A 22,722-nucleotide genomic window follows, 5' to 3' on the forward strand; every position below is an offset into this window, starting at 1 on the left:
AGGAGTTAATCTCACTCCAACAGACTATCACAGCCTGTGCAACAGGCTTCCTCCCACTTGGAGATAAAAGGTAAACCACACTTGAGGAAGGCACATCTGAGGCAAACTGACCGAGCCTTGCAAAATGAGCCAGTTTGGAAGTGCAATCAGAGTGTGCAGTTTATTACTCCTCTCTCCCAGTGAAAGAGCCGAGCCTATCGACTGTCCTGCACCGCCGTCTCATTCAACCTGATCTGTGACTGCCTTCATCTCGTATACCTACACTGGTGCAGACCAAACTCGACTCACCCTTGTCTCAGAGATGACAACTCTCCCGAACCCACCCCCCCGCTCTGCCCACAGCATCCCTCAGCCCACCTTGTGCTCCCCGCGGACGATGTGGGAGGAGAACTCGTAGCGGTCCTGGCTGCGGTGGCCACAGATGTTGCACTCAAGGGGCTGGCGGAAGCCGTGGCAGCCCATGTGGATGGTGAACATGACATGGTCCAGGAAGAGGACGCGGCAGTGCTCGCAGCGGAAGGAGCGTACGGGCCGGCCTTCACCGTCCACCACCCGCACCGCCTCTCGGGCAGCAGGGGAGCCGGGGGCGGGGCCTGGTGGTTGCGACCCCCCCCCGTCCTCTCGCTCGCTGTCTCTCTCTTTGGCATGGCCAGGGCTGTGCCGGTCTCGGCCGCGGTGGGGGGGTGGCAGGGGTGGGTTGTGGTTGGAGCTCCCCCCACAGGCTGGTGTGGCGTACGGCTCCTCTGGCGTGCTCTCCGTGTCCGTGGAATCCTGGCAGCCGTTGCTGGGGGAGGGGGCATGGCTGCGGCCAGGGGGCAGGTCCTCGTGGCCCTCCCCCGCCTCCCGCCCACCTAGGCCTGGGGCGCCAGCCCCGCCTCCCATCCCTCCGCTTGCACCCCCTGCACAGTCCAGCCGCGCCCCCAGGGGGGCCAGCTGGGTGTACACAGAGCTTATGACGGGGGTCAGCTCCGACAGGCAGGTGGGGTGAGGTGGGGGTAACCTGAGGGGTCGAACGGAGTCTGTGGTCGCACCTCCCCCTCCCCCTGGTCCCCCCAGGTACGGCCCCCCACCCCCCACAAAGTTTGGCGGGTCGACCCCTCCTTGCTGAGCCCCGAGCATGTCTGCCTCCTTCTCGAAGCCAGTGTTGAGCTCATAAGATGCGTCACCCAGGCTGAGACGCATGTGCTTTTCTCCTGTGCAGAGAAACAGAAATATACACACACACTGGCTGATGCTACACACATCACCACTCAATCTTCTACCACATCAATTTCCACAGGAAATTGTTTCCTAAATTTGCCCCTATTTTTGAAACGGTACGCCCCCGTTAAAGCCCTTGTGTGGTCATTTTCTTTGGAATGCTGCAGTGTGAGCCATAGTGAGCCTGTATCACGTGTTTTTAAGCAGGCTGTGAAACAGCGGGAGTGTCATAGGGCAAATGCTCACCTACAAACTTCTGGGGTGTGGATCTCTTGCGCTTGGTGATGCTGTTAGCCAGCCTGTCGATGAAAGTCATTTTATCAGCAGAGGGCTGGAGCAGGGAGTCTGGCATGAAGTCCAGATCCCGCATCTCCTCACCTGCACAGGAAAGCAACATGAGCACTCCAACCTGCCTGCTGTGTGTTCATGTGTGTGAAGGATACCTTCAGCCTGTGTGAGGGGGCTATGAGTTCATGTTAAATATCCTGAGAGGGGGCTATGGGTGTGTCTTAGCCTGAGAGGGGGCTATGAGTGTGTGTTAGTCTGAGAGGGGCTATGAGTGTGTGTTAGTCTGAGAGGGGGCTACGAGTGTGTGTTAGTCTGAGAGGGGCTATGAGTGTGTGTTAGTCTGAGAGGGGGCTATGAGTGTGTGTTAGCCTGAGAGGGGGCTATGAGTGTGTGTTAGCCTGAGAGGGGGCTATGAGCATGTGTTAGTCTGAGAGCGGGCTGTGAGTGTGTGTTAACCTGGGTCAGTACAAGTGTATGTTCGAGTGTGGGTGTTACCTTGAATGTGGGTGCTGTGAGTGTGAGAATGTGTGTTACCCTGAGTGTGGGTGCTGTTAGTGTATATGTGTATGTTACCCTGAGTGTGGGCGCTGTGAGTGGGCTGGGGGTCCAGGCTCTGCAAGTAGTTGTGGCAGCGTTCCCGGTGCTCCTCCAGTGTGCTCTGCTGCTTGTAGCTGCGGCCACAGTAACTGCACTTATAGGGCTTCCCTACAGTGGGGGAGGACACTGAGAGAGAAAGAGAGTAGCTCTTCACAGATGGACCACCAGAGATACTGCCCACACACAGGTCAAGGACAACTAGAGCTGTTTCACAATAAAAGAGCAATACTTCACATTACCGTTTCAATTAGATGTGAATGCTCAACAAATGGAGGCTGAGATTCATTTCAAGCTCTGTGAAAAAAATTTGGAAATGACACCTCAGGACCACGTTTGTTTGCCCACAGCAAGCACAATACATGCCAGTGCAAGACTAATCTTACTGGCATTTCCCTGTATCAGTAAACCAACCAAATTCTCACCCTGGAATTAATTACTAAGGTTTTACTAAGGTTTTTTGAACAAAACTTAAAAAAGTATTTTTTGGCACTATTTCATTTTGCCCAGTGGAAAGAAATGTCGCTAGCTACTCAGTCCAAATGTCGTTTAGCCCCTTGTAAGGTAGTGTACCAGTCACATCGATGTAAAAAGTAGCAGATTTATCAAGGCCCTTTTAGAGGGTCATAAGGTGAATACGATGCCGGGGGAAGCTGTTCAAAGAAACTGCAAGACTACACGTGATCTTGGTTTTCCAATCTCCCTCCAGCTGCACATTCCTTGCACAGCATCTCTCTGAAACAGTCCCATGCTGCTCAGCAGTGGGTCTCAACAGCACCCTGCCCCTGCTCTATGCACCACCGCTCCACCTTGCTGCGATCTAGGGGGGAAGCATCCCCTAAACGGGACAGACGACTGCATCCTGCCGTCTTCTTGTTGAAATCTACAGTTTGCAAAAGCAATTCTTGGAAAATTTGCCTGTTCTTTTTGAACAATAGCCCTTCCCTCACGAGCTGTGTCTCAGGGAGGTTTAATGTATAAACACCAAACAAGTCTGTATGTATGATTTCAGAAACACTCACAGGATATCCTGTTCTTATGGTCTTATAATGTTATACAGCACATGTGGTGAAATGCAGTAGCTGTGTAACCCACAATCAAATCCTTTGGCAACAAAAAATAGACACAGTTATATTAATTTACCATCTATTTCCCTTACCCCACTTCAGACCCTCTATTTCAGCTTCACAGATTGGTGCAAGTCATCCTTCTTAGACATTAATGTGTCGAAAACTAAGGAGATGACAATAGATTTTAGGAAAAATCCTATGGTCACCTCCCCAGTGGTGATTAATGACCAGGCTGTTGAGTTTTTGCAGCATTACAAATATCTTGGTACTGTAATTGATGACAAACTGACCTTTGAGCTTCAGGTGGATGCTTTGTGTAGGAAAGCCCATCAGCGTGTGTATTTTTACTGCAAGCTTCGAAGTTTTAATGTTGACAATACTTTTATGAAAATGTTTTATTCTTGTTTTATTGAATCTGTCTTTACGTTCTCCTTTGTCAGCTGGTACGGATCACTTAAACTAAAAATAGAAACAGATTGCAGGGTATCGTCAAAGTGTGCAGCAAAATTGCTGGTACGACCCTGAATGAGTTAACTGATCTGTACAAGGTCAGGACTTTGAAGAAGGCCCAGTCAATTCTGGCTGACCCTAGCCACCCCTTGCTCAAGGAGTTCTGCTTGCTTCCGTCTGGTCGCAGATACATATTGCCAATATGCAGGACAAACAGATTTAAGAATTCATTTGTCCCAGCCACCATTGGCCTTATAAATAACTTAATGTGATTTTTCATGTTGTAGTCACCATTCTTACCCAGTGGGATTTTTATGTTTTTATTTTGTGTTTATTGTTTATTTATTTATTATTGTTTGTCTGATGTTGTGTGGATACTGCTGGCTGCACAACAAATTGCCCCTCGGGGATAATAAAGATATCCTTGATCCTTCTGTTTCCCATTCAATGAAAACCAATTAAATGTTATTATGGTAACCCCTGGTATCCTTTGTGACAGACATCCAATTATAGTCCATTATGCTCACAAACAGGAACAACTTGTGAGAACTGCATTTAAAAATTCTAAAATTCATGACACAAGAAATATTATTTAAATAGAATACAGCATCTCTTGTCCACTTTCAAATGCCTCCTCACCAGACTGAATGGCCAATGGTTACCAAATGGCCCACCCCCACTCCCCATCCCCATTCTAAGCATCCATATTATATTTAGATTTTTTTTTTTTTACTGTAGAGTCTAGATACCCATATTTTCATTTGTCTGCCATTTGAGCCTTTTTTTGATTTACCCATCCTTTTCTAATCCCAATGGTTTACACAAGACATTGCCAATTACTGTGCTCCTTTCATTTCCCAACAGTGAGTGAGCAGTTCCCCTTCCACACAGAGCGTGTGCTATTACCTACATTGTCCATGTCCCCTAGTGTGTGTTCTGTTCCCTTCCTCAATGTGTGCTGTTCTTCTACCCTAGTGTATGAGGTGTTCCCCTTTCCCAGCGTATGAGCTGTTCTTGTTTCCCAGTATGTTTGCTGTCTTCTCTTCCCAGTGTATGCAGTGCTCCCTTCCCCAGTGTGTGTGCTGTTCCTCTGGTCCCTGGCCCTGCCTCCTCCTCACCAGAATGGGTGCGGAGATGTCCCGTTAAGGCATCCCGGCGGCGGCAGGCATAGTTGCAGAAGGGACACTTAAAGGGCTTCTCTCCAGAATGCAGCTTGATGTGGCGCAACAGGTTCCCCTTCTGGGTGAAGGAGGCACCGCACTGGTTACACTGGAATGGCCTCTCACCTGACAGCACACATACACACGGTTAAGACACCTCCAAAGGCACATGCTGTCTCTTGGCACACTGCTGCATCACTAGCAGGCTACATCACAACACATCAAACTGTGCCTGTGGCACAAGCCTCACTAATGTGACCACATTAATCCACACACACTATTACAGCACATACAGCAGCTTGTGAACTCCATTTCTCTACCTTCCCATCTACCACTCTCAATCTCATTCCCTATAATGCTACAAAATCATACTAAAACCACTGACTGGAGATTTTTGAGAATATATGTAAATGTTAACTCTTTGAGCATGTGGTGACCTTCCTCAGAATTAACTGATCTAGGTAATCTGTGGAAAGCAATCTATGATCACCCTGGGGAAAACACACAAGATATTTCAATATATCCCCTCATTTCATCCCACCCACTCAGTTCACCCCCCCCAGAGGTCTCCCGGGTCACTGGGAAGTGTGGGGGGGAGGGGGTCACCTGTGTGGCTACGCTTATGCACCATCAGCACGTTGGGGCCGATGCAAATCATCCCACACACGTCGCACTTCAGCTTCCCGTTGGGCAGCCGGATGGCCCCTGGCGAGATGGGCTCGGGGCTGGCCAGCTCCCCATAACCTCCCCCTCCGCCGCCTCCGCCTCCACCTCCCCCGCCCCCTACGCTCCCCAGCTCCGGGCTGCCCTCCTCTGCCCGGTCCCCCCGCTGCTCATCCTTCCAGCCCTCATCCCTGTCGTCGACGCCCCTCTCCTCAGACCCCGCCGCGCGGCCCGGCTCCTCATCGCTGTACAGCTCCACCTTGATGGAATTTGCTGGATAGGATGGGGACAGAGACAAGGAGATGAGTGGGACCTCCTGTTCCACACAGCGGGTCACAGCAGTGCAGGAGAGGGGGTGTAAAAATATGTGGCTGCTACACAGTAGGTGGCCATGTATGTGCTGTAGTAAAGAGCTGAATGAGCTGAAAGAGCTGAATGAATATATTTTGTGCTGACCATTGAGAGATCGGCTGGGTGAGAATGCACTGACCACTGAGAGAGCAGCTGGGTGGGAGTGTACTGTCCACTGAGAGAGCAGCTGGGTGAGAGTGTACTAACCACTGAGAGAGCAGCTGGGTGAGAGTGTACTAACCACTGAGAGAGAGGCTGGGTGGGAGTGTACTGACCACTGAGAGAGCGGCTGGGTGGGAGTGTACTGTCCACTGAGAGAGTGGCTGGGTGAGTGTGTACTGACCACTGAGAGAGCGGCTGGGTGGGAGTGTACTGACCACTGAGAGAGCGGCTGGGTGGGAGTGTACTGTCCACTGAGAGAGCAGCTGGGTGAGTGTGTACTGACCACTGACAGAGCAGCTGGGTGAGAGTGTACTGACCACTGAGAGAGCAGCTGGGTGAGTGTACTGTCCACTGAGAGAGCGGCTAGTGGAGGGGTGTACTGTCCACTGAGAGAGTGGCTGGGTGGGTGTGTACTGACCACTGAGAGAGTGGCTGGGGGAGGTGTGTACTGACCACTGAGAGAGCGGCTGGGTGAGTGTGTACTGACCACTGAGAGAGCAGCTGGGTGAGTGTACTGACCACTGAGAGAGAAGCTGGGTGAGAGTGTACTGACCACTGAGAGAGCGGCTAGTGGAGGGGTGTACTGTCCACTGAGAGAGTGGCTGGGTGGGTGTGTACTGACCACTGAGAGAGTGGCTGGGTGAGTTTGTACTGACCACTGAGAGTGCGGCTGGATGAGTGTGTACTGACCACTGAGAGAGCAGCTGGGTGAGTGTACTGACCAGTGAGAGAGCAGCTGGATGGGAGTGTACTGTCCACTGAGAGAGTGGCTGGGGGAGGTGTGTACTGACCACTGAGAGAGAAGCTGGGTGAGAGTGTACTGTCCACTGAGAGAGTGGCTGGGTGAGAGTGTACTGACCACTGAGAGAGCAGCTAGTGGAGGGGTGTACTGTCCACTGAGAGAGTGGCTGGGTGGGTGTGTACTGTCCACTGAGAGAGTGGCTGGGTGAGTTTGTACTGACCACTGAGAGTGCGGCTGGGTGTTTGTACTGACCACTGAGAGTGCGGCTGGGTGAGTTTGTACTGACCACTGAGAGAGCAGCTGGGTGAGAGTGTACTGACCACTGAGAGAGCAGCTGGGGGAGGTGTGTACTGACCACTGAGAGAGCAGCTGGGTGAGTGTGTACTGACCACTGAGAATGCAGCTGGGTGAGTGTGTACTGACCACTGAGAGAGCAGCTGGGGGAGTGTGTACTGACCACTGAGAGAGCAGCTGGGGGAGTGTGTACTGACCACTGAGAGAGCGGCTGGGTGAGGTGTGCTGGCTGTTGGGAGTGCTTACGCTGGGTCCCCCCAGGCCCCCAGAGAATTCCCTCTCCATCGATGAGTCTCCACTGCCTATTCACATGCATACCCCCACACACACACACACACACACACACACACACACACACACACAGTTAAATCAACTACAGGCACCTGAGATGGATGTTACATTTAAAAACACTATGAGGAATAAAATGTTCACATACCAAAATTACAAAAATGTGATTGACTCAGACCATGTTCAGTCTACCCTGTCATGTCTGGATCCCACACAGGTCTTCATAAGAACATGGTGAATACTTCCCAGAACAACCAGACTTCCATGTAGCATAACAGCAAGTTGTGAATTTTGTTCCTTGTGGTACATGATTTAGCTCAGCCCTTTACCCTCAGGTATTTTGGAGTGAATATGTATTATGTATTTGACAGCATAATATGACTACTATTACTAGTTTTTGCTTAAACCAATCATCTGACAAAAAGAGTAAGTCACTGAATTAACACACAAATGTATATGTACACCCCCTGGGTGCTTACCTGACACATAGGAACGGCCATTGCAGTCGTCAGCATCCATTCTGACATTAGCTGACTACAGGAAACAGACACAGACACTTAAATTAGATCTTCCATTATGAGGCATCTCTATAGTACCTTGAGAATCCTTGTTAACCCAAAGTGTGGATCTAGTCTTTCCTCATAAGAAGTATCATCCAATTATGTCACAAACAACATTTTGCTTTGGCCCAAGTTTGACAAAACTCACAGGGCTGAAATAAATCTTGCTCTTAGCAGACTTCTCTTAAAACAGAAACTCCAGAATGTGATCCAGAGTCTTTCTCCTCTCTCTTCTTTCCTTTTTCTATCTTCTGTTTCTTCATTCCTTTTCATCTTCCCTTCAGTCTTTAGCTCATTCTCTATCCAATCTGTATCTATAGCCCTTTTCACGCTGGTTACAAGGGGTCAAGGCTCCCTTCACAATCCCTCGCTCCTCTTTACATTCAGGAAACCAAGGTGGGAGTGTGAGACAGAGAAACAGATCAACAGCTGACGACTGAGCCCTCCAATCCCTTCAGGGTGAGGAGCTGCAAAGTTCTGTTGATGATTAACTGATATGAACTAATCCATAGCTTTCTGTCTCCCAAATAAAAACTTTAACTGACTTAGTGAATCAATGAAAAGATATCATTTTTAGTGGAAAACTCCTTAGTTGACAACATAACATCATTTCCTTAGCAGACAACGTGTGGGTCATGATATTTGCAAAACGATAACCTGTGGGCTGCTGATTACATTACATTACATTACTGTCATTTAGCAACGCTTTTATCCAGAGCGACTTACACAGGTTACAATTTTTACAAGTTACCCATTTATACAACTGGATATTTACAAGGCAATTCTGGGTAAATTACCTTGCCCAAGTGTACAGCAGCGATGCCCCAGCAGGGAATCAAACCAGCAACCTTTCAGTTATGAGCCCTTACCACTGATGGAAACTCATTGATGTTGACGTTCTTTGTCTCCAACCCTCAGATGGAGACGGCCAGCAGACAGACGGCCCAGAGTAACCACAGCCCTCCCTCGTGGAAACAGGTTCACAAAGGCAATTCAGGACACCTGTTTCACACACTCATCATGGAAAACCTGGGGGTTCTGCTTTCTCCACCTCTGCAGCTACTGAACTGTGTTACCAACACAGCTTTTAACAACACTCAGTTATAAAACTGAGGACATCAGGATCCTGTGCATATGTGGCTAACCAATGCAGTACAGCTTACATAGATGTCCTGTGAGAATACCGAAAATCTAAAGTAAATTCATCAAAGTTATCAGACTGTAGAGAAAAATGACCTTTAAATAGGGCATGCCTGTAATGAACACACAGCCAAGATGAAGACAGCACTTATTTTCAAATCAGACAGCACAGTGACATGTTTATTAGGCCATGGACCTGATGCAGTACATTGTTATGTTAAATAAAGGACTGGTCCTATACAGGAATTAACTAAAATGCATATAAGTACTGTGAGTCAATGGTCCGACCCATTATTGTCCTTACTGTTTGCTTTTTCTCACAGTTAATAACTGAATAATGACACAATATTGATTTCAAACTACTCTAATTAAATTTTACTTAGTAGCCAAACACGCTTATGGAATATACTAAATTACTGGTAACGTTATTTACGTCAATCTTACAGTGATATATTAACCGATGCTAACTCGCAGGCACGCCGTGCAAAACTCTACTCTACAAAAAAAGTACTACTTTAAGCGTATATTTTTAAACCTTGCTAGCTAAAAACATTTCAAGCAATAACACGCTGAATACTGTTATGATGACAGTACAACAAAGTTCTAACATTAGTTAGCCAACTAGTTAGGGTTACAGTCATTATCGTTATCATCACCATCAAACAAGCAGCTGTTTATGTGACATTTTAACATTTGCAAGCTAGACAAGCTGTCTGTGTCTGTATGGGGTGGAATTATTTTTTGCACAATATTGGTTGCTCGAATGAACAGAATCCACAGATGATTCCTAACTTGCCAGCTAGCCGTTCTTTAATGAAAGAATGCGGGTTGTTTACAATGCTACCGAGGCAGCTTGTTAGCTAGTAAGCTATTTCTTTTGAAAACGCCTTGCAAACCACCTCCTACCCAGACTAGGTATTCTACCCCTAGACATCATTCTCACAATTGACAGATACCTAGCTAGCCTTGAAAACAACAAATCAATCTTCAAAACCAAACTGTCAGTTACAGCTGGAACGGTGGCTTGCGCAGCGTTGTTCAAAGGCTCCGATTTTAGCTGTAAAAAATAGGATTAATTTCCACTCTTCGTATTAGCTCAACAAAACACTCGGCCACTGAGAGACAGACAGACATACGCACACAGTGAACGCATGAACCACCGATACAAAACGTGACAGGTCGGCGAAATTCACCTGCGAAACTATAAAGCATTCACAATAATTTTGTGCGTGTATTTTCGCATTTGGTCGATTGACTTTGGTATTATATCGCATCTCGTGCCGTGTCTGTCTGAAGAGGAATAATGTTTCTTTTGCGCCGTTGCTATGGCACCCACCGCCCCAGCCAATGCGCTAGCCCTAGCTAGCCTAGCAGCAGGCTAGCAAGACAGCTCTGCTGATTAATCGCTAGGAACATTACACGGACACCTGTAGCTTCCCTCGCGTCTTTTTAAAGGCCTCCGCGCTCGTTCCTTCTCCGTTACTGTCTTACCTGTCGTGACAGGCGATGTGGGCCCCGGCTGTCGAATTTATGTCTCTGACTCTCTGCTTGTTTTCTCTGGCGACGAGAGCATCTCCGGTAGCGTTCACCTCAAACTCCAAACAACTTCCGGTCCCAAGCGGGGATAAAGGATAGACGAATCAAACTCCGAAAATCGCTGAAATCGAGTGTCGAGTATATCAATTTAGAGGCCAAGGTGGAGAAAACTGCATGCATGTGTAACAAACACGGTTTGTCCGTACAAAACAAGTTAACCCCTCTGTTGTCGAGGTGTGGAATACGGTAAAACAAGTCTAATGTCTTGACTGAAAGCCAAGCTTGTGAAATAAATTAGCAGAATATAGACTAGTCATAAAATGTTATTTTCAACAAAACGCTAACGTTACTTTGCCAGACTAGCTAGTTGTTTACACTAACAAATTCTTTATAAACAGTGATTTCCTCTTTGGCGTGGTTTTACTTTTCTTTCCATTTCGAGTTAAGGGACTTGACTAACTAATGACTTGCAAAAAAGAGAGTAAATGAAATTTACGGCTGCATACAACCATACACCTGCCACATCAATCACAACCATAATTCCCTTTTAAAGGTAAGTCTAACGTTATTGTTACTGTCATCAGGGGCATTATTTCACACATTATAAAGTCTCGTAAATAGCCATCATCTACAAAAGATTGCGGGTAGGATATGATTAGCTGGCTAGAGACATGTAGGTTAGAGAAGGCTGAAGCAATCTTTTTATGTTTTAGGCAGCTATATTTAATTAATAAGCACTCTATGAATGTTGCTAGCTGGGTAGCCAAATTTCAGTTAACGTATCAAATACATTATATTTTAGGCCTACATTACATTCATTAAGCATACGCCTTTATCCAGAACGACTTCTATGTAGAATATGTGATCATATATGATCGCATGCTAGTCAGATCGATTTATTCTGAGTGATGATCCTTAATTGGTGTCCATTGTATCTTATCTAATCATCGTATCATTGTATGCGTTTCACGTTTATTCCGAAGATTAAAGTTTATCTAATTCTCTTCCTAAAAACTTTGTGTAAAGGCTCAGATAAGGCCTTTGAGTGTGCGCACCGCAAAGATGGCGTAAGGAGATACATACAGAATATTCTAATAAAAGAACGGACAGGCCAGTCAATCAGGAAGGCTTAAAATCGGCTCCATTAGCAAATCGTCTGGAGAATTTAAAAAAAAAAACGTTTGCTGTGTCAGTCAGTACAGTACAAGGCTTTCTCTTACGTGTTGGTCCTATATCATTTTTACCGCGCATGGCTCTTGACGCAGTTCAGCTATCGCATGTGAAACTGTTACTAGTCCTGGTAGCCTGGCATGCAAAAAGCTCTTTACTAGGAACTAATGGTCACTGACTGACTGAACTGAAAAATGTCAGACACTTCACACACATTGTCTACATTAGGTTATGGTATAAAATAAATAAAAGTAAATAATACATACATACATACATAAACAAGACTTTCTGGTATAAATTCACTGTGGTTTTTTGCCACCTGCCAAGGACATTTGGCTATTTTCAAACAATTTAGTATATTTAACTGATCTGAACAACATTGCAGTTTGTGCATCTGATGTAGAGGAAAGCATGTCAGGTGTTTTCGATGGATGATGGCTTCATCTGGCACTTTAGGTATAAATGTCTCTGCATCCCGCATTGTTCTTTGACCAGGCTGTCAGTTGCCAAACCTTTGCTGGAGATCATTGTATTTCTGAATACTTTCCATTATCAATTTTGCTGAACCGTGACGAGTGAAGGTATAATTTCCAGTATAGCATATTGATCAATTCAGTCACTTACTGCCTGATAAACCTTTATTTCGTGAATCTCGCTTTACAACTGTGCAGGGTTAAAGGGGTCTTTACAAGCAGGAAAAGCCCAAGTAAGACTAAATGGGAAAAATGAAGAATCATTCCTCAGTGCTTTGCAAAGGCAGATAAATATGTCAGAATGTATGTAATATATATTGATTGATACACTTTATTGATAAGGAAGTTCTTTTGGCGTCATTAAAAAGAGTATTGGCAGTATAGACACCGCACCATATATACGGATACAATATAAAATGTCACATTACATGTAAATATATGGAGACATATCATGTGCTGAATGATGTGTATGTCCTTGTTTTGTACAAAATTTCATGCTGTTTTATTAAATGTACTTTGTACTTGCATATTGGAAGTTGCTGTGAATGAGTGCAGCTGCTAAATGCTAAATGAGCTTTATTGCTAGGTTAAGTCTTGGGTATGCCAGCAGGGCTCCCTCATGTCTCCACTGCAGCAACCTCTAAAGGCTTGTGAGGCACCTGCAAAGTCCCCCAGTGACATTATTGTGGATGTGCATATCCTTCAGTCAAGATGTGCCCTGGGGGACTTGCAGCGTGAAACATAGCCATCAGCTGTGTCCACGTATGCTGGGGGACTGTGCTCACCCGAACCTCAGCGCTATTGCACAAACACAGACAGCAAGCAAAGAGACAACCTTAATGAGAGACAACCTTAACCTACAGTTTGTGATTGATTGGCAAAGAGAAAATACTTTTTTAGGTAAGTGGGAACATACAGAATGAAGACAATAGATTCTGACACTGGGCTAATAGTAGGACAGAATTAGCCATGTGTGCTGAAATTAACTCCTGTTCAATTCAAGAGGACAGAGGACATCCATAACTCAGTGTTAATTTTATTTGGGGCAACTGGTTCCCAGTTTAGAAGTATGAAGCTTCTTGTCTCATGCTTTAGAGAGAACTATGAGGCAGTATTGCGAACAGTGCTGTTAAAGAGTCTCACTCAAGGCCTTGATGCTCGTGTACAGGGTGACTAAAAAACTGCACCTAAGTACCTGAACTCACTGCTGCAACCCTATGTTCCTTCCCGACTGCTAAAATCTGCCACCGAAAGGCGCCTGGTGGTCCCATCGCATCATGGCACTAAATCACTATCCAGGGCTTTCTCTACCATTGTCCCCTGGTGGTGGAATGAACTTCCACACCTCATCCGTTCTGCTGAGTCCCTCTCTGTCTTCAAGAAACGTCTGAAGACACAGCTCTTCCGCTCTCACCTGAGCACCTGAAACACTTCCCCCCTATCTCCTACTAAAGAAAAGTACAGGCACAGGCAAGTAGCTCTTTTGTGTTGTCTCCCTGTTCAAAAACCTTACAAGATGTGTAATAGCTGTTTTGCTTGTTTAGTGGAAAGATAAATTTCAGAATACAGTGGATGATCATATATAATCAATATAGATATAAAGCTCTCTGACTGGGGCCATAGCAAATCTTTTGTCCAGATCAACATGGACAATGCAAAAGAAATGAGCATGGGAAATGCAAAAGAAATGAGACAGGAGTTAATCATCTGGAACCATGTGAATTTGCTGGACAAAATGAAAAAAGGGGAAAAAAAGGAAATTTAAATCAAAATGAAACATGAAAAAATGAAACTACATTTTCAAAGATGGTTTATTTCCCTTATTTGTATAATCAAAAATAAGTCAACATATAAAACATTTATAATTGGTTTCTTTATTCTTTTAGTACACAATAATTACAACTGTAGTGTAGAATAGTTAAAGACACAAGTCATTTTCTTCCATTTCCCTTCTATTTCTGACCCTTACAACATTATGGTATTCCCACAAATGTATCCATACACTGAAGACAGCCTTTGGTGACTGATCTCTCACTTCTGTGTCTCTCTCACTCATCCTGACATTGATCTTGTTTCTTTAATATTTTTAGACAGGCAGACAGTTTCTGTCACACTGTACACTGCAACACCTACACAGTACAGGTTCCACAGTCATCAATGTCATTAGGACAGACAATGCCATTAAATGATTTAACAAACTACAAACAAGAAGACTGACAAAAAGGTTTGTGGGGGTGGGGGCATCAAATTATAGCCAAACACTAAAGCGCTGTGCTTTGGTATGGCTGCAGAATTCTGAAGTACAGGACAGGCAGGATAAAGACATGAGAAAAAGCAGGACGGCTGTATTGACATTGACAACCATTGAGGTTATGCCTATTATTGGCTAGTTACTGTAATAAGGCAGGTGAGGCAAAGTTTAAAGTCAGGGGTGGCCATACCAGGTACCTAAAGCTACAATATCATTTATATATCAACAGTGTATCAAGTCTTGAGAACACAATTCATGCTAGCCTGCTAGCCTTTCCAGCAGACACAGTACAGGATGCTGAAAAAGGCCATCCTATTTAAATTTGGCATACTGCATCACAGTAGTTCAGCATCCAGACCTTTATAAGTCATGGTCCAATAACAGAGGTTAAACTTCTGCCCTTGCCCAGACAGTCAGCCATTTGCTGAATTGTTCAAGTCCTCTCCAACACAAACAATGTATATTCCTACTCTAAACTTCATTTAATTCTTTGTCCTCTCATGCCTCATGGAATCCCATCTGTGTTTTACTGCAGAATTGAGCAGCTTACCACTGTAAAGTGTCTGTCATTGTAACTACTGTTGCAGTTTCTGTTTTAGGGAACCACTGGGAATGAATGAGAGAGCCATGTCCTAAAATGCCACATCAAGATATCCCACAATTAGCAACATGACAATAGTATAACATATTTGTATTCATCTCACATCTCTTTCTTTCTTGCCCCTCCCCTCTCTTTCTCTCCCTCTCTCTCTCTATATATATCTATATATCAGTGGCGACTGGTGAGCTGGAAATAGGGCAGGCAAACAAATAATTCACAGAATAATTGACACCAATGCGTAAATAGAGTAAATGATTATGCTCGCGAAACAGCGCAGATTGTCTGTAGTTTGTGCGCTATTGCGAAAGCTACAGCATGAGGTTAATTAACAAGGATGGCAACTTGAACAATTAAGTGGCAAGCAATCCCAAAGCTTTCTCTAAAATGTTTCACGTTATAGCTTTCTTGTGTTACAAAATGCAAATCACAAAACGGAGCTAAATTTAGTTAGATCGATTTAAATTAGGCCTACTGAGAATAAACTTTTAGGTTAGGTTGAGTGCAGAACAATAACGTTTAGAACACAGACGTCACAAAAGCTGTGATGTGTCATGAGCATTTAACGTAATTTAAATCGATAAATGCCGTCCTTGTTAATTAAACAATCTCACGTTGTAGCTTTCGCAAGCACACAAACTACAGACAATCTGTGCTGTTTTGCGAGCATAATCATTTACTCCATTTACGCGATTGGTGTCAATTATTCTGTGAATTATTTGTTTTATTGTTAATCAAGGAAGATAAAGGGGAACAGGTTGAATGATAGATTTAAAGGAAATGTTTCAGCCTCCCCTGTTTCCAGCTCACCAGCCGCCACTGATATATATATACACACATATATACATTTACATTTACATATATATATGTATATATATATATATATATATATGTATATATATATATATATATATATATATATATATATATACACACATATATATATATATATATACACACACATATATATATATATATACACACACAAATTATTGGGACTCTCACTTTTTTTTCTGAAAACCCACAATATTTTTGCTGCATATTCCATCAGACATTGGGAAAGTCATATTTTTGTCAATGTCAATTTCAGCTTCATCTTCTGTGACCATGTTCCAACCTTGGTAGGTGTATATAGGCTTCAGTATGAGTGTTCAATTAGGGGGCAGGGCAACGTTCAATCAGGCCTAATTGAAGTGATGGTCATTTTTGTTCACTTGTCTGCACTCAATAAGTATGTAGGTACCTTTTAAAATTAAGTTAATGTCTTGGAATTGTCAGTTTGTTTGGCAGAATTAACATCATACATATTATTAAAATGTTGGAATTAAGGGTAGCCATCAGGCAATTGTGTGCCAACCACATAAAGAAATGTTTTGAAAATGTTAATAGTTGTAACTGTTTTCGCCACACCATGAATTAGACTCGAGTGATAAAACTAATAGCTACATGGACACAGCCACACTTAACCACAAAATGCCCAGGTGTCCCAATAATTTTGGACCCTAGTGTGTGTGTGTGTGTGTGTGTGTGTGTGTATATATATATATATATATATATATATATATATATATGCACATACATATGTACATGCATATATGCACATAGACATACTTTAAACATATGTTATATAGAGAGTGATGGATAAATAGTTAATAAATATATAGGTAATATCACAAGGTCAATCAGTAGGTCAATCTAAAACTATTCACAATCATGGCTTTTTGTGACACATTCCTGATGTCTTAGGGTAAAAAAAGCAATCCATACATACACTTTCCTTTCCTGTTGTAATCTCACAGAGGATATCTTTTTGCTTATGTGCTAGCCTGCTTCATTTACTGTGTTATTTACAAAGGAAAAAAACTGCTAAACATTCTTATTGTAAAATAATTTATTATAATTCATAATTATACTTTTAAAATTCTCTGAAAATAAATAATATAATCTGTATCTACACAAAATGCGACTAAAGATGAATGTCAATAGAGGAGAAACGTGCCAGCACTTTTTCTCGCTGTCCCTTGCCTAAGCACAGTGATATACCCCGGAGCTTGTAGTGCAGACTGACACCGCATCCAATCATTGAACTTCCAGTCAGCGCTGGACCACATAGATGGCTGGCGGCTCAAATGGTCACCATCGGTATCAGAAATCATTCACATCATTGTGCCGGCAGTGGAGACGGATGTCAGTATATCAGTGCAATGCAAATACTTCTCAAAATATATATTTGTATATATATTTCCGCTCAGTGATGTCAAAATGATGGGCTCATGGATGTATACAGTATAACCATACTCTACCTGAAAACAGTTTTGGCATATTTATTGCTAATTTTCAGACTAACCGGTCCTCTCCCTGTGTAGAATGCAGTTCTTATATAAGAAATGGATAGTTTCATGTTTTGACTCGTCCTCCTTTACCTTGCTTGTATCTGATTGCATAACTACTGCGTCTTACTTCTAGCCTAGGGTGTCAAATCTCACTCTTCAGCCTGTCATAGTTCGTCATAAAGTTTTCCCTTCAATTGAAATATATACAAGAAAACTATGTTTTCTTTTTTCTTGGATTCAGCTCAAATACACTATAGAATTGACTACTTATTTACATTGCAAAGAACAGTTACCAATTTTAGGCCCAATGGTGAACAGAAAAATATATCAGCATTATTCAGTCAGTTAATTACTTATTGTTTTGGAATAAAAAATCATTTTAAAACAACACCAACACCACCACCACTATTACCATCACCAACAAGAGCAGAAACACTGACAGCACAATAAAAATAAAAAGTAAAACACCCCGTCAAAGAGAAAGGGCTAGTAAGAGCACACATATTTGGAAAAAAAAACCCTGGATTGGGGAAGTGGAGAGTTAGTCTGCCTGGTCATACTACCACATGACACACTTGCCCTATTCAGAATGGGAGATCTCAGTATTGGCCAACATATGAATAGTGTGTGGATAGGGGGGGTGTCAGAAGGAGCTCAGGATGGGTGGTGAAGATGAACACGTTTGGAGATAACAGGAAAGCTGAGCAACAGACAGCTGTGGCGTGAACTAGCTTCTACAGCGCCCGAGTTCCTGTGCCTGCTAACGCCACTACTCTTCTCCCTCACTCATCGTCATTCCTGCAGAGAGAGACACCGCACTGACAAAGGGACATGGACAAACACCAAAACATACACACAGAACAGAGACAGTCAGTCACACAAAAACACAAAGAGTAAGCGCACCGTCATCAACCAAACAAAGGGAAGCAACCCCACCCACAACGTGCCATTCCATTGCTCTGTTCTGACTCATTCTCAGTTAGTAATTCATCTTCTAAGGTGATGCATGGCAGTGATTTTGCATCAGAACACTCACTACAATATCAGGTAATGTGAAGGGGGAGAGTATTGTTTAGCTAATTACCCCGAGAGATTATAAACTGGCCAGATTGAAAGAGCCCAACTGGGAATTTTGCCAGGGCACCAGGAAACCCCCTGCTCTTTGCGAGAAGAGAGACAGAACCTCAGTTTAATGTCTTATCTCTTCTCCAAAAGACACTGTCCCCTATAACCCTGTCACTGGGAAACTGGTCTCATACTTGGTCCAAAGGGCAAAGTGGCCTTACCACCTCACCAACACCACCACCACCAGCAACCTGGTTTTCCCAGGTGGTGCCCCATGATCGAAGTACTAACCAAGCCCAGCCAAGCTTTGCTTTCAGCCATCAAGCAGAAGAGAGTTACAGGTTGGTAACTGTGTCCATATACAGATACAGTTGGTAACTGTGTCCAATGGCTGTTGGCATTATGTACCAAAAACCAAAGAAAATCCCCACAATGGTACAGACTGACAGACCCATGTGATCCATCCTGAATTAAGATACACTATATGGACAAAAGTATTTGGACGCCTGAAAATTACATTGTAATGACATTGTATTCAAATACATATACTTTAATGTGGAGTTGGTCCCCCTTTTGCAGCTATAACAGCTTCCACTCTTCTTGGAAGGCTTTTGGAGTGTTTCTGTGGTAATTTGTGCCAATTCATTCTGTAGAGCATTTATGAGGTCAGGCACTGATGTTGGCCTGGTTTGCAATCTCCGTTCCAGTTCATCCCAAAGGTGCTGGATGGGGCATGAGGTCAGGGCTCTGTGCGGGCCAGTTGAATTCTTCCACACCGAACTCATCAAACCATGTCTTTATAGTTCTTGCTTTGTGCACTGGGGCACAGTCATGTTGGAATAGAAAAGGGCCTTCCCCAAACTGTTGCCACAAAGTTGGAAGCATAGCATTGTCCAAAATGTCTTGGTATGCTGAAGCATTAAGATTGCCCTTCACTGGAGATAAGGGGCCTAGCCCAAACCCTGAAAAACAGGTGTGGCCAAATACATTTGTCCATATAGTGTATGTACACCATGACTTCCTTGCCACTCCATGTTGATGGGATGCAGCATGCTTGCAGGCTTTACCTTTTTCATACACATGAAACATTACAGTTAATATTAGGGGTGTAAGTTCATTCAGTTCACGGTTTGGTATGTGCCTTTAACTGTATGTCATAGTTTGGTATTTACCTCAGTAAATTAAGTTATATGCAAAAAATATGAAAAAAGCATAATATGAAATCATACAAATTATGTAATATTTTAATACAAAAGGTGAACCCACTTTCAAAGAATATTTAAAGCTTGTTTCCATGAATATAAATTTAATCCCTCTAAGCTAGAACCAAAATATACTTAAATAATACACATTTGAAGACATTACTGTATTAAATACAGAATATTAATATTTATACTGATGTTTCAGTTGCAAGCAAAGCAAAACAGTTCTGTAGGCATCCTCAATCTACAGTTCATTTCAAACTGTTGCCCACCACCTAAAATATCATCTGCAATACCTTTCAGCTGCTGTGTTGGAACCCATGATAGTTTTACTGTGAAACATTTTTGAAAATGCAATATAAACATGGTATTTCCATCCTGGCTTATCTTATATTCACAGTGGGCCAAAAACACGCCAAATTACCCAACCAAAACGGATGGTAGACTAGTACATGTACGTTCTGCTACACCCCTAGTAGATACTTCAGGAGAGCTTTTGAATGCTCTATGTACTTACACTCCCATCTCACTGAGAAAGCTACTTGTCTGGGATTTCAGAGGTGAGGAGAACAGCATGAGTGAAACTTGTCCCCTTATCCCCCATTCCTCATCCTTCAGTCACCTTAGCACAGATTGAAACCATGGCCAATGCGGCTGAAACAAATAAGTGTTGGCGATACTGCCTGCCGAGGGCTCCGTGGGTAGAGGACTCCGAGACATGCAGGCACATGGTTAGAATGGAAGCAGTGAAACAGTCGCATCTGACCACACAGAGGAGGAAAGAAAAGCTCAGAGGCAGAAAAGCAAAGGAAATAAAGAGACAGGAAAAAGAGGGGTGGGGATAAAGCAGAGGGAGAGAATGAACTGAATTAAAAGAACAGAAACTTGCCAATCGTGTGAGTCTACTTTACAGAAAAAAAGGAAATGGAGAGGATTGGTGCCCTTGCCTTTTTAGTAGAAATTGGGTGGTTGTCCTTGTGATATGAGCTGAGTGATTTCCACACTGTAGTTTTAGACATTTCGTCAGAGATATTAATGTCTGATGGGTCACACCTAGAACAGAACATGAAAGTTTAACACCTGACAGGAGGGCATGCAAGGGGAGGCTGAGGGAGAGAGGAGTAAAGTCCAGGACTGGGGTGAGGTGTTGGACCTTACCCGTGGTGCCCTGTTGCCATAGCACCCACAGAAACCGACCCTACACTTCGCATCACACCCGTTTCCTTACTGGCTGAGAAAGCACAGCTGCCATTATCTACGTATGAGTGTGATGTGACACCAGATGTGAAACTGTTGTTACTGCAGATCTTTGACAAACCTTGTTCATTTTTGGTTTACCTGCTTGTTACTTATAATTTATGACAGCACTTGAAACCTGCTGAGGTAACCATCAGGTTACTGGCTGTAACTGATCTAATTACTGTAAAATCATGCACACAAGTATTTCAGGTCCACTAAAAAGACTTGCTCTATTGTTTGCCTTCCAATAAGTGACAAAAACATACATTTATACCAGTTTTACAGTGTCTAACAGTGTCATTAGCGTGACTGCTTACATTTTGTCCCCTTTGTGTTTTTTGTGCATTTTGTGACCATGCAAATTATTTGAGGAATCACAGATGTAATGCAGTCATAGCTGGTTTAAACTAAATAAAACCTGTGATCAATATGCCATGAGAACAAAATGACTGGAATTGAATGTCAGCCGGATACTATCTAGCTAATTATCTGTAGATTGAAACATGTGTCGGCCATATGGTGAGCGCCTATTTGTACAGGAGGCTCCCAGGGATGCTGGTGTGTGTGCTGCTGGCAGTCTGTCTCACCTGGGGTCACTGTTTTTAGGGGGCTGTAGAAGCTTGCTGCTCTCCATGGGAATTCGGACAGAGGACTTGTCCTCCTCCATCCCCTCATCCCCTCTGGTCACCAGCATTGTTTCAGCCTCCTGTAGAAAACAGCAATAGTGCAGTTGTCTGCATCCCACAGCTGGACGCTTCATCACAGCTCCTGTGATTCCTGCATTACCTCTAGGCTGAATTTGTTTGGTCGTGGCATTCTCTTAATCAAGCTGTGTATCCAGCTGACACTGACAAAATGTACACTTAAAAACAACAGTATGGCTGCCTGTCATATTTTGTGTACAGCTAACAGTCCTTACTGAAATATAACAGTATGTGGACACTTGCACACAGTAAGAAGACAACACAAGACAACACAATCATGTATCTAGTTTTCTGGTTTATATTAAGTCCAGGATTGGGTACTGGAAGACAATGTTACGAATAATTTGAGGTTGGCTCACTTGTATTTCTAATGGATTCAGTAGTTTGCCTAAGAGGATATTAATGGGGCCAAATAAGATGTACCTCCGCTGCCTTCTTAGAGTCATCATCCAGCTTCTTCTTCTTGCTCTCAGGCATGAGGTCATCCAGGTAACTGAGTTCTCTTTCGGTAAAGCACAGGTCCAACAGCTTCCGGATGAACACCAAGGCAAGCACCTAGTGTGAGGGAACAGGAACGCAGCCTGTCTGTCTGTCCAGCTCTCTGCCACATTACCTGTCTCTACCTGTCTCACCACTACCTGCCCACCTGCCCACAGAAACTCTGCCTGGATGCCTGTATCTGGGATGGCCAGACAGCCATTGCGCATCTCCTGTGTAGGCAGTTCTCAGGACAGAAGGTGCTGGAACCCTGTTTGTTGTTGTTTTAAATTATTTATTTTTAAAATTATTATGATCAAACGAAGAAGATACACATGTAACTTATTATTATTATTATTAATAATAATAATAATAAAAACACATTATTCAGCCATTTCTAGATAAGTGAAATGAAGTCATATATCTTCCAACATATTTCAGCCTTGGCTTTGAGTCAAGGTGGGGAAATTGCTGTAATGAGGAGGGTGAATCCCCTGAGGACGTCCTCAAAAAAGGAAAATAAATAACAGAGAGAGAGAACAGTGGAGAAGGGGAGGGGTGGGGTGACATGATGTATAAACATATTTGAAGTTTAGCAGGTTCAGATTATGTTAATGAATGTCTAAAAAGTGCCTTCCTCAATCCTCATTTAAAACTCCAGTCATTATTAATGTTTACTAATGATATTGCTGGAGCTCCCTGGAAAACATAT

At 43.6% G+C, this 22,722-nt stretch overlaps 2 protein-coding genes across 5 annotated transcripts in view; both read right to left on the bottom strand.

Annotated features, from left to right (window-relative positions):
* Window positions 1-348: 348 nt before the first annotated feature.
* On the bottom strand, window positions 349-10,552 carry LOC118779789 (zinc finger protein Eos-like). The gene is made up of 8 exons (XM_036532050.1): window positions 10,454-10,552; window positions 7,742-7,796; window positions 7,172-7,276; window positions 5,369-5,698; window positions 4,721-4,888; window positions 2,062-2,211; window positions 1,447-1,578; window positions 349-1,193 (listed from the first exon to the last, which is right to left on the bottom strand). The coding sequence occupies exons 2-8, from the start codon at window positions 7,779-7,781 to the stop codon at window positions 349-351; spliced, it is 1,770 nt and encodes a 589-aa protein (XP_036387943.1). The 5' UTR covers window positions 7,782-7,796; window positions 10,454-10,552.
* A 6,706-nt stretch (window positions 10,553-17,258) lies between these two features.
* The window catches only part of slc4a8 (solute carrier family 4 member 8), a 53,919-nt gene continuing 48,455 nt past the window's right edge, over window positions 17,259-22,722 (bottom strand). For 2 of the 4 annotated variants that reach the window (XM_036532044.1, XM_036532048.1), the window contains exons 23-25: window positions 21,957-22,088; window positions 21,417-21,535; window positions 20,432-20,643 (exon numbers count right to left, since the gene is read on the bottom strand). In XM_036532044.1, the coding sequence (XP_036387937.1) occupies window positions 20,493-20,643; window positions 21,417-21,535; window positions 21,957-22,088 (402 nt within the window). In that variant the 3' untranslated portion in view covers window positions 20,432-20,492. Of the gene's footprint in view, window positions 18,142-20,431; window positions 20,644-21,416; window positions 21,536-21,956; window positions 22,089-22,722 lie in introns of those variants that run through there. The other 2 variants (XM_036532046.1, XM_036532047.1) reach the window with 2 other exon arrangements.

The sequence above is a fragment of the Megalops cyprinoides genome, chromosome 6 (assembly GCF_013368585.1).
Source record: "Megalops cyprinoides isolate fMegCyp1 chromosome 6, fMegCyp1.pri, whole genome shotgun sequence".
Lineage (NCBI taxonomy): Eukaryota > Metazoa > Chordata > Actinopteri > Elopiformes > Megalopidae > Megalops > Megalops cyprinoides.

Coding starts and splice junctions, on each gene's coding strand:
- LOC118779789 (XM_036532050.1), bottom strand. CDS start 7,781: ATGGATGCTGACGACTGCAATGGCCGTTCCTATGTGTCAG. Junction 7,277..7,741: donor TGGCCGTTCCTATGTGTCAG/GTAAGCACCCAG, acceptor GCATGTGAATAG/GCAGTGGAGACTCATCGATG. Junction 1,194..1,446: donor CACACCCCAGAAGTTTGTAG/GTGAGCATTTGC, acceptor TTCTCTGCACAG/GAGAAAAGCACATGCGTCTC.